This window comes from Anopheles ziemanni, chromosome 3, assembly GCF_943734765.1.
Source record: "Anopheles ziemanni chromosome 3, idAnoZiCoDA_A2_x.2, whole genome shotgun sequence".
In the NCBI taxonomy this organism is placed as follows: domain Eukaryota; kingdom Metazoa; phylum Arthropoda; class Insecta; order Diptera; family Culicidae; genus Anopheles; species Anopheles ziemanni.
Window position 1 is genome coordinate 52,471,904 of NC_080706.1, and position 12,444 is coordinate 52,484,347.

Below are 12,444 nucleotides of genomic sequence, written 5' to 3' on the forward strand. Positions count from 1 at the left end.
CTGCAGCAGCACCCCGCGTGCGTGTGCGCGCAGGTAAGAAAAAGGCGACTCGGAAACCCTTACCACGGACCGGGGAAGGAAAGGTCGAATGACGCAAACGGGTGAGGTGTGGGGGGGGGGGGGGGGGGGAATGGAGGGAAAAGACAAAGCAGAGCAGCAGCGGTGCGGTCCGGTGGCACGACAGAGCGCGCTTCCGCAGCGTGAAGATGGCCGAAGACCCCGGAGCCGGAGCGATTTCATTCCCATGTTCGATCCGTTTTCTCCGTCTCTGAAGCAAAGCGGGTGCAGAAGACACGAACGGGCACAGCAGCAAGCGGGAGGGGGAAAGGAATAAAAAAAAACCCTCCAAACGACCCGAGGAAAAGGGTACCGGGCACGGCTAGACAGGTAAACGGGTGTGGGACGCCGGGGGTCGTGCGGACCAACGGCAAGGATGGACAGGCCGCCGATGAGCGGTGGACAATCTTGGCGACGGAAAGACAATGCGAAGAGAAATACCTCCGACAGCTAGGGCAGGGGGTGAGTGTGTGTGTGTGCGTGTGTGTGAAAGAGGGAAGGGGTGGGAGCGGGAGATCGCAGCATTAGCCGATCGTTCCGTTGGAATGATGATGCGAGCAAACATTGGGAGACAAATACTCAACCTTACTCCAGAAGATCATCGATGAGAATGAAAATAAAGAGAGGGAGTGAGAGGGAGCCTGAGAGGTGGATTCAAAGAGAATGCGAGAGAATTCCACCCCTGCGATGTGATATTGTGCGATGGTAAAACCAAGCGTCCTTTGGAAGATCACCTGCGCACACGAGATGAAGGGGAAAGAAACCCTAAAGCAATTAAAGCAACCGGGAGAGATCGAAAGAGCGGGTGTGTGAATGTGTGTGGTTGATCTTGTCTCGTTTGCTCTCCCCATTATTAGTTTCTCTGCTGGAGAGCGTGGGAGAGATCTCTCCGTACGGAGATTGGCGTGAGAGAGAGAGAGAGCGATCATCGTTCGCCGTTCGAAAATCGAGGCCGTCGCGCAGTCGAAGTAGGCGCGATCAGTTTCTAGTGAACCGCCGTGCGGGTACGATCGCGCCACGGGAGTCCTCGCCGGTCGAAGCTACAGAGGACGGTCCTCTGCACTCCGCTTCAGTGAGTGAGTGAGTGAGTGGTTTTTTTTTTACCGTGTGACGATGCACACCGAACGGCGACGCCACGGTGGTCGGCGCGCCGGTGGACAGACGTCCGGACCGAGCAGCACGGCCACCACGCTCGTCCTGGTGCACACGAAACATCCGAACGGGTCGGCCAAGGTGACGGCGGCCCCTCCGACACCGGCCGCGCCGCTGGTGCACACACACACCGCGGTAGCGCCGCAGCACCAGCATCAACCGTCGATCCATCCGACCGTCTGGGAGATACTTTCGGCCGAGCTGATCCTTTCGGTACGAGGGGGGGCCATGGGGAACGAATGCGCACAACAATACAATACATTTCGAAACGTTCGCGAGTGGAAGTGTTGTACTGATCGGAACCTTTCTCTCTTCCCTTCTTCCCCCTAGAACGAACCGGAGGGAACGCCGGAACTGCCGGCCGCCAACCGGGCGCTCTTCCTGGAGAAGGTGCGCCAGTCGAACACCGCGTGCCAGAACGGCGACTTCAGCACGGCCGTGCAGCTGTACACGGACGCGCTCGGGCTGGACCCGGGCAATCACATCCTCTACAGCAACCGGTCGGCGGCCCGGCTCAAGCAGGGCCAGTTCGCGCTCGCCCTGCAGGATGCGACGCGCGCCCGCGAGCTCTGCCCCCAGTGGCCGAAGGCGTACTTCCGGCAGGGCGTCGCGCTGCAGTGTCTGGGGCGGTACGGGGAGGCGCTGGCGGCGTTCAGCGCCGGGCTGGCGCAGGACCCGAACAGCAAGCAGCTGCTGGCGGGCCTGGTGGAGGCCTCGATCAAGAGCCCGCTGCGGCACGCGCTCGAGCCCACCTTCCAGCAGCTGAAGGCGATGAAGCTCGACCAGTCGCCGTTCGTGGTGATTTCCGTGGTGGGCCAGGAGCTGCTCGGTGCGGGCCAGTATCACGCGGCCGTGACCGTGCTCGAGTCGGCGCTGCGTATCGGGTCGTGCTCGCTGAAGCTGCGCGGGTCGGTGTTCTCCGCGCTCAGCTCCGCGCACTGGGCGCTCAACCAGCTCGATAAGGCGATCGCGTACATGCAGCAGGACCTGGCGGTGGCCAAGAGCCTGGGCGATACGGCGGGCGAGTGCCGGGCGCACGGCAACCTCGGCTCGGCCTACTTCAGCCAGGGCTCGTACAAGGAGGCGCTCACGTCGCACCGCTACCAGCTGGTGCTGGCGATGAAGTGCAAGGACACGCAGGCGGCGGCCGCCGCCCTGACCTCGCTCGGCCACGTGTACACCGCGATCGGCGACTACCCGAATGCGCTCGCCTCGCACAAGCAGTGCGTGCAGCTGGTGAAGCAGATGGGCGACCGGTTGCAGGAGGCGCGCGAGATCGGCAACGTCGGGGCGGTGTACCTGGCGATGGGCGAGTTCGACTCGGCGGTCGACTGCCACACGCAGCACCTGCGGCTGGCCCGGAAGCTCGGCAACCAGGTGGAGGAGGCGCGGGCGTACAGCAACCTCGGCTCGAGCTACCACTACAAGCGCAACTTCACGCAGGCCATCACGTACCACGAGAGCGTGCTGCGGATCGCGCAGCAGCTCGGCGACCGGGCGATCGAGGCGCGGGCCTACGCCGGCCTGGGCCATGCGGCCCGCTGCGGCCACGACTTCGTGCAGGCGAAGCGGTGGCACGAGAAGCAGCTCGAGATGGCGCTGGCGGCGCGCGACAAGGTGGGCGAGGGCCGAGCCTGCTCCAACCTGGGCATCGTGTACCAGCTGCTGGGCGAGCACGACGCGGCCCTGAAGCTGCACCAGGCGCACCTGACCATCGCCCGCCAGCTGCAGGACAAGGCGGGGATGGGCCGGGCGTACGGGAACATTGGCAACGCGTACTCGGCCGCCGGCTACTACGAGTCCGCCATCAAGTACCACAAGCAGGAGCTGATCATCAGCAAGGAGGTGCACGATCGCAGCGCGGAAGCGTCCACCCACGGCAACCTGGCCGTGGCGTATCAGGCGCTCGGTGCGCACGACATGGCGCTCATGCACTACCGGGCGCACCTGAACATCGCGCGCGAGCTGAAGGACACGGCCGGGGAGGCCTGCGCGCTGCTGAACCTCGGCAACTGTCTGAGCTCGCGCCAGGAGTTCGCCCAGGCGGTCCCCTACTACGAGCAGTACCTGATGCTCTCGCAGGAACTGGGCGACGTGGCGGCGGAAGGGAAGGCGTGTCACTTTCTCGGGTACGCGCACTACTGCATCGGCAACTACCGGGAGGCGGTGCGCTACTACGACCAGGACCTGGCGCTCGCCAAGGATCTGCAGAACAAGATGAACATGGGCCGGGCGTACTGCAACCTGGGGCTGGCCCATCTGGCCCTCGGCAACACGGGCGGAGCGCTCGAGTGCCAGAAGTACTTCCTGGCGATCGCACACATGACCAATCACCTGCCGGGTAAGTTCCGCGCGCTCGGCAACATCGGTGACGTGCTGATACGCATGGGGGACGTAGACGAAGCGATCAAAATGTACCAGCGCCAGCTCGCCCTGGCGCGGCAGACGCGCGAGCGAGGCATGGAGGCGGCGGCCTGTGGCGCCCTCGGGCTCGCCCATCGCCTGCTGAAGAAGTTCGACAAGGCGCTCGGGTACCACACGCAGGAGCTGACCCTGCGCCAGGAGATGTGCGACCTGCCGGGCGAGTGCCGAGCGCACGGGCACCTCGGGGCCGTCCATATGGCGCTCGGAAACTACACGCACGCCGTCAAGTGCTACCAGGAGCAGCTCGAGCGGGCCCAAGAGCTGCAGGACTCGGCGGTGGAAGCGCAAGCGTTCGGGAATCTGGGCATAGCGCGGCTCAACATGGGCCACTACGAGGACGCGATCGGGTACCTGGAGCAGCAGCTCGGCACGCTCGAGCAGGTGAGCACACCGACCGCGCAGCACGACCGGGCCCGCGCCCTCGGGCACCTCGGGGACTGCTACGACGCGCTCGGGGACTACCACGCCGAGGCGATCAAGTGCCACGAACGCCACCTGCAGCTGGCGATAGCGCTGCAGAGTCCGCGCGATCAGGAGCGGGCCTACCGGGGCCTGGGGAACTGCTACAAATCGGTCGGTAACCTGCAGGAAGCGCTCGTGTGTCTCGAAAAGCGGTTAGTGGTGGCCCACGAGCTGGGCAATGCGGAAGCGAAGGCGGCCGCATACGGTGACCTCGGTGGTATCCACAGTGCGCTAGGGAACTACGAGCAGGCGATCAACTGCCTCGAGCATCAGCGTGACATAGCCCGCGAGCTAGGTGATCGAGTGCTCACGTCGGACGCGCTCAGTGGACTCGGTGCGGTGTGCCAGCAGATGGGTGACTACGAAGAATCGCTTCGGCTCCACAAACAGGACCTCGAACTGTGCGAAAGTATTAGCCACGCGACACTGCAGGCGCGCGCCTGTGGTAACCTCGGTTCGGTGTATGATTCGCTCAAGAGCTACCCGGAGTCGGCGCGCCACTACGAGAAGCAGCTCGCTCTGACGGCCGATCGGATAACGAAGGCGCATGCCTGTCTCGCGCTGGGCCGTGTCTACCACCAGATGGAGCAGGTCCCGCAGGCGATCGGGTTCCTGCGCCAAGGCCTTGCGATCGCACAGTCGCTCAACAAGCTGGAGGACGAGGCACGGCTGCGACACCGGCTGGGGCTCTCGCTGGTCGCGTCCGGCGATGACGACGGTGCCCGCCAGCAGATGGAAAGTGCCGCCCAGATTCTCGAGTCGATCCGCAGCGACCAGGTAACGCCCGAAGCGCGCACCAACCTGTACGACCTGCAGACGGCCTGCTATCAGACGCTGCAGCGCGTGCTGGTCGGACTGGGCCGGCACGAGGAGGCCCTGGTGGCCGCCGAGCGCTGCCGGTCGCGCATGGGCGCCGACTCCAACCAGAGCGCCGAAAACTCGCTCAACAACCGCAAAACGCTGCTCACCTGCAGCGAGTACATCTTCGATACGGTCAACCGCAGCAAGACGAGCGTCGTCTACTACAGTCTGGCCGGGCGCGAGCTGTACGCCTGGTTCCTGCAGCCCCAGAAGCGCATCGTGCGGTTCCACGCGACCACGCTCGACGAGCAGACGCTGCCGATGGCGAAGAAAAAGCAGCTGCTGGCCGCCGCCATCACCGACAGCAAGAAGGGACAGGTGGCGATCGCCGCGGGGGCGGCAGCGACCGCGGGCGACGCTGGTATCGCCGGGGAGAGCCTGCTGGAGCAGTACATCAACTACGTGCGCGATTGCCTGGGCGTGAACTCGGGCAGCGTACTGCAGGAGGGCGACGGCAGCGGGTGGAAGTCGTCGAACGAAAACCTCATCGATGACTTCGCCAACGAGCGGGCCGGCTTTCTGCGCATGGTCAACCGGAACCATCTGATGAACTCGAGCAATTACTCGCTCAGCTCGCTCTTCAGTCTCGGCAGTGTCGGTGGCTCCGTTGCCAGTCTGCAGGGTTCAACAAGGTACGTTCCAACGGGACGCGTGTGTCGATTAGTGATGAGAAGAACGGTTCAGTCGAGATGAGCAAAACGATTCAGTACGGTGATTCAGTTCAGTGAGTGAGTGAGTTGGAATAGAGAATCGATTCGTTCTTGTGTTGAAGGAATCTTTGAAGGAACGATTGATAGATCCAGCGATAAAAAAGTGGGGCCTATCCTTCCTAGTGTTGGGTCAAGTAATACTTTTTGTGCTGTGCCACACGCATTTCACTGTGCTGTACATTTGTGGTAGCACAGTAAAGTGTCATACAACGTCTCAATTTATTCGGAAACACCTTTTCGGTTCAAAAATTGTGTGCTAAGTGTTCGATTCAACAAGTGTGTGCCGAGTGTTGTTACTCTGCGCGCAAAAAAACCACTAGTGTGTAAAAGTAGAAAAATTTGAACACAGTTTCTAAGGAACAGCTCGGATAAGGCTCATACTTTAGCTTGATGTTATGTTGGCTCGATAAGGGCTTTAGTCATTTACACATCCATTCAATACTTTAATATATAATCCATAAGCAATTACAGCCAGTGTTTAAAACGTGTTCCTTGTTTGAAATCATCAGTCGTTTAGTGCTAATCTATTAAAAAAACTTTGTTTTTAAATTTCGAGGCATTTTGTTCCATGCTTTTCGTATGGTGGCAGTTTTATTACGCAAATAATAATGTAAATATTACGTGATAACGATGTTCAAAATTCCAAAGACTGGTTCATACATTGACTGATCAATAAACCGTTCTTTGTGAGCAGAGGCGGATTACGTGTTCTAGAGGCCACAAACACAGTTGTGTTTGGCCACAACTTTGTGCTACAAGTTGAAAGCCCCAAAAACATACATTACACATCACATTTCACTTTATATTTCAAAATTTAAAAACAACTTTCTCTATCTTATCCATAGTTTTAAATTACAAAAGCCTTATCTTCAAAACCATATTTCATGCGAAACTATCTTTGCGAACTTTCCAAGAGAATCAATTTTCACAAACAGTGTTTTCTTTGAACAAAATTGACGAGTAATTTAATGTTTTTCATTTTAATGTATTTCATTTTCATTGAGTGTTTCGAAAACCGAAAACGTTTCTTTTTAGTGAAAAATTCGAAAAAGAAAATGTTAGTGCAATGCACAACTATGTTTGAGAATGTGCAGGGCATTACTTTCGCTAACCCATGTCCATTATCCTAAAACTATTTGGGGCATTTTCCTCTGCTATAAAAACATCTTTAAACTTATCGCATTTATATAAACATGTTAGTACAGAAATTAGAATTTGAGAATTTTATATCTTAACTTTAAAAATCACAACAAATGTGACGTTTGGTTACCTTTTCTTAATCAAGGCTCAATTTATTCGCAAATTCATCGCGAATATGAGAAGACATGCAACTTTTGTGAAAAATTAAGAATTAATCCGTCATTAAAATAAAAAAAATGGGCAAAAAGGACGATAACTCGGCTGCTTAGTTTGCTTACCCTACGATCCGCCTTTGTTTGTGAGCCAAAGCATTCCGAATCAGTTCAATCACAAATGTGCCAACAAAATAAATCATCTTGATGAATTGATTCAACTCACTCATTAAGAATCAACCCACTCACTCACTGTGGCTCAGTTTGCACTGCACTGGTGTCGATGGCGAGTACTTTACTGACTTTGGTTCTTTTGGCTCGGCGACTTCTGCTTCCACAGGTCCATCGGAAGCCTGCAGGGATCGACACGATCGAGACGGTCGAATATGCTACCGCCATGGCAGGGCCCGTCCTGTCTGCACGTCCTCTACAACCTGTTGCTCGCACCGTTCGAGGATCTGCTGCCGGACATCAGCACAAGTAAGTGATCGATACGCTTCGTTGAAGTTATGACTGTACCTCTTTGTGCGACTTACATGGAAACTCTATATTTTTACCTTTACCTTCAAGAGATCCACAAAATTCCCTATCTTTATGATTTGTTCTTAGATACTAGAATAAAATGTCCCTCATTGTGCTCTTTCCAGCCGCTCGAATCGGACGCCGCGAGTTGATCCTGGTGCTCGAGAAGGAACTGTACCTAGTACCGTTTGCCATCCTGCGCAGTGGTGATGAAGATGGCGAGTACCTGTCCGAACGGTGCTCGCTGCTGACCGTGCCATCGTTACACACGCTGCGGCAGAAAAGTCGCATCAAAACACGTGAGCCAGGTAGTGGAGCCATTCCCTTTCATCTTGGGAAGCTCGCAGTGGATCACCGCTTGTACTAATGCCTTTGCCTTTTCTGCCATTCGTTTCACAGCTGAGGGACTCAACAGTGCGCTGGTGATCGGCGGACCGAAGATACCGTCGTCCCTGTCGGATACGTGGGGTTGGTCCGAGTCGCCGGCATCTCTGCAGGAGGCGGCCATGGTGTCGGACATGCTCGGCACCAAACCGCTGGTCAGCTCGACTGCCACCAAGGAAGCGGTGGTGGCGGAGTTGTCGGCCGCCGAGTGCGTCCACTTTGCCGCCAACGTCAGCTGGAAGCTCGGTGCGGTGGTGCTCAGTCCGGGCGACGTGCTGGACTCGCAACCGTCCGGGAAGCGCTTCTACGCCGGTGCGTCCGGTGAGCTGCTCGGTCCGGACCACGATGACGAGCCGTCCGATCTGTCGGCGTCCAACATGGAGATTCCGCCCCTGTCCGACTTCATTCTCAGTGCGGCCGACCTGCTGGCGATGAAGCTGAGTGCAAAGTTGGTTGTGCTCAGCTCGTACCACTCGGTCGAACCGATCACCGGTAGCGGGGTGGCCAACCTGGCCGGCAGCTGGCTGTTCGCGGGCACCGGTGCGGTGCTGGTGTCACTGTGGCCAGTGCCGGAAACGGCCGCCAAGATCCTGCTTCGGGCGTTCTACTCGGCGCTGCTGCAGGGTACGCGTGCCGCCAAAGCACTGGCCGAGGCAATGCAGACGGTGCAGCACACGAAACACTTCGCCCACCCGGCCAACTGGGCCGGCTTCATCCTGATCGGTGGCAATGTGCGGCTCTCGAACAAGGTCGCCCTGATCGGGCAGGCGCTGTGCGAGCTGATGCGGACACCGGACAAGTGCCGTGACGCACTGCGCGTCTGCCTGCACCTGGTGGAGAAGAGCCTGCAGCGCATCCATCGGGGGCAGAAGAACGCCATGTACACGACGCAGAAGAGCATCGACAACAAGGCGGGCCCGGTGAGCGGCTGGAAGGATCTGCTGATGGCGGTCGGGTTCCGGTTCGAGCCGGCCGCCAACGGCATCCCGTCGAGCGTGTTCTTCCCGCAGAGCGACCCGGAGGACCGGCTGTCGCAGTGCTCCGCCAGCCTGCAGGCACTGCTCGGCCTCTCGCCCACCACTCTGCACGCTCTGTCGAAGCTCGTGCACGGGGCGGAGATTGCGGACGAGATCATCGGCGTCATGCGCCACGTGGTGGCCCAGTTCCCGTCGAAGGTGACGGACGCGACGATGATCGGCGAGGGTGCGATCGATGTGCCGCTGAGTGTGCGGTTGTGGCGCGTCGCCGGCTGCCACGAGCTGCTGGCCTCGCTGGGCTTCGACCTGATGGAGGTGGGCCAGGATCAGGTAACTCTTCGCACCGGCAAACAGGCGAACCGGCGCAACTGCCAGTTTGTGCTGCAGGCCCTGCTGGCGCTGTTCGACACGCAGGAGGCACCCAAGAGCCTCGGCATCGAGTCGAGCAGTAGCTCCGAGTCGCTGAACGAGGAGGAATCGTCCGAAGATCAGTCCTCCGTCCAACACCAGCAGCAACAGCAACAGCAGGCCCAATCGCAGCAGGGTCCACAAAGCTCTCAGCAGCAACAGCAACAGCAGCAGCAGCAGCAGCAGCAATCATCGCAGCAGGCCACTCAATCGCAGCAAACCTCGCAACAACAACAAACTTCCCAGCAGCAGCAGCAGCAACAACAACAGCAGCAGCAACAGATGAAGGGAGTTGCGGGCAGCGTGAGTCCCACGCCGACCAGCGCGGACTCGCAGCAGCGCAGCATTTCGCCGGCGGTGACGGTCAAATCACAATCGAGCTACAACTTCTCTCGCCCTCCATTGCCGCTGCGGCGTGTGCCCTTCCTGAGCACTCGCAGTGCGTTCATCTCGTACGTGCGCCGTCGCGGTGAACCGGATGGTGGACAGACGGATAGTGCGCAGCCAGCAACGGGACAGCACCAACAACCACAACCCGATACTAGCCTCGCAAACACAACCGACAGCGAGCTCTCCGATGGCTACACGACGCAACAGATCCTCATGAAGAGTGACCACCTGGCGAAGGGTCTCGGATACTCGAATCTCCGCGGCACGATCAAGGTTTCCCGTCCCGGTGGTGGTGGTGAGAGTGACGCTGCGTTCACCCCGAGTCCGCCGGTGACCCTCCAGAACGTCGACCAGAACGTCTCGCTGGCGTTGGCGCACCAAACGCGCATCAAGAACCTCTACACGAACCACAACAACGTGAACCACCATCCGTTGGCGGGTGGTGTGCTGAACGGTGTTGGTGGTGGTGGTGGTGGTGGTGGTGCTGCTGCAAGTGGTATATCGATGGGCCCAGCTGGAGCCTATGCACTACCCGATGCCCTACATCACCATCCGGTGGCGGGCCACCATAGGCGACCGGATAGCTCCAGCTCCGCCAGCTCAGCGACCGATTGGGAAGGTTCGGGGCATGCGACGGTACTGCGGCGGGCCGCGAACCAAGGTGCCGGACACCATCTACCACCGTTGCCCCCGCCTCGGCAGACACTGCCGATGGTCGAGAGTCTGCGCCCGCTGGCACCGCTCGCTCCGGTATACAACAACATCAACGGTACGACCGGGGTTCCTTCCACCGGCAAGGGACCGGTGACGGCCAACGGAGTCCAGAAGTCCCTCTCGGTGCTCGAGTCGACCAGCTCTGACTCGGAGTTCGAGCGCTCATTCGATCTCCCGGGCAGTGGCTCGAATGCCGCCTCGATTAGCAGCAAGCTGACGTCGCTGGCGCACAGTCTGCAGAGTATGCGGACTCGCCATAAGCTAAAGCTGGGCCCACAACAGCATCACGGCCAGCATCACCAGCAGCAGCAGCAGTCGCAGCAACATCAGCACCACGGTCAACAGCATCAGCAGCAACAGCATGGCGCACTCCACGGCCAACACGGACCGGTGACGTCGACAGCCGGCACAACGATGAGCCGCTCGAAACTTCCGGTCGATCAGTTCGGGTTCCTCGATCGTTTGAGTTGTCGGACCGAGATTTCCACCAACCATGTGGCCGCCCCACGTAAGCCCCTCTCCACGCTTCCTGACGACGAGCGGACGCTCAATCTGAACGCCAACAAGCTCTACTTCTCGCCGACCGACGCCGAGATGATTCCGCTGACGGAAGCGACGGCCTCCGAGTTGGGGCTCGTCGGTGGAGGCAAGGGTCACCACGGTGCGGTCATGGTGCCACCGGGTGGTGGTCCCTCTAGCGGCACCGTGTCCGGCAAGGACGGCGCCAAGACGAACCAGAAGACCATCCAGGACTCGATCCTACGCCATATGAGCCGCGAAATGACACCGACCATCTCCGAGGTGTACCACGAGCGCAACATTGGCCTCGGGTTGGCACCGTCCCTGTCGAAGCTGCTGCTGAGCAAGAACTACGACGATGCGCCGCCCGAGCTCGCCGGTACGAAGGGACCCTCGGCAGCTGCAGCCGCTGCCGCCGCTGCAGCCGCCGCCGCCGCCGCCTCAGCGGCTGCCACGATGCTGAACAAACCGAGCGCCGCACTGACCGTGGGCAACCTGGCCGAGGCGATGAACGAGATCGAGATGAACGCAACCACCTCGAGCAAGCTGGCAGACGAGGGTGCCTGCGGTATCTGCAACTCACCGTCGGATCTGCTGTGCGGCTGTAGCGCCACCTCGACCGTCGCCGCCGTCGCCGCGATGACGGCCGCCCTCGGTGCGAGCACGATCACCAAAAAGTCCGGTTCGAACAAACCGTGGCTCAGCAACGTGTCGCCCAACATCGTCAAGGCGTCCGATCTGACCACGGCCGACATTCTCGAGCAGCAGAAGCAGCTGAAGTCGTCCGTCAGCAGCGGGCTGACGAGCAACCTGTCCTCCTCGACCGAAAACTCCCTGTCCACCGTGGTCAAGCGCAGCGGTTCGCCCTTCTCCGACCTCTCGCGCCGCGACGAAGGCGACGGACGCAGCGTGGCCGACTCGCAGTGCTCCGGCAGCTTCCGCACCGACATCACCGGATCGACGGTGACCACCTCCAAGCAGGGTGGCGCACAGCAACCGCAACAGCAGCAGCAGCAGTCCGCTCAGCAGCAACAAACGCAGCAACAGCAGTGCAGCACGGTACCCGCCGGTGTCGACCCAGCGGCACTACAATCCAGCATCTCCGCCACTCAGCAACAGCAGCAGCAGCAGCATCAACAGCAGCAGCAAAACAGCGTGCCAACGACGGTGACGACGTCGGTAACCCAGCAACGGAGCAAGTACATTATCGACACTTAAACAGCACCCGGTACTCAGTAGGCTTTTTCCGCGCTAGTGTCACCGCTGCCATTTTGTTTGCACTATTCTGCGAGAATGGCAACGATTGCATTACTAAGGAAGTCATGAAAAGCTACCAAGGATAGCAAGTGCTTCTCATGAGGATCGTGTAAAATGTATGTGTAAAAATGATTATTTTAACAAACCCACCCCTTTATAAGGCACTGATTAGCAATAAGGACGGGGGAGTCGCATTTATCGGACCCCTTCTGAAGGTAAACTGTACAGTAGACGGGATTGTAGTAGACACGCGTTGTATAGATTAAAACGATTTTGTGTAGAGTTTCGCAGGACGGGGGGGGAGGAAGTGTTATA

General features: G+C 59.0%; 1 protein-coding gene across 1 annotated transcript; it reads left to right on the top strand.

Annotated features, from left to right (window-relative positions):
• Positions 1-1,170: 1,170 nt before the first annotated feature.
• On the top strand, positions 1,171-12,090 carry LOC131288087 (tetratricopeptide repeat protein 28). Its single transcript, XM_058317186.1, has 8 exons — positions 1,171-1,257; positions 1,357-1,422; positions 1,540-5,588; positions 7,299-7,438; positions 7,606-7,788; positions 7,880-9,450; positions 9,508-11,952; positions 12,004-12,090. Exons 1-8 carry the CDS (start codon positions 1,171-1,173, stop codon positions 12,088-12,090), a joined length of 8,628 nt encoding a protein of 2,875 aa, XP_058173169.1.
• Positions 12,091-12,444: the final 354 nt, after the last annotated feature.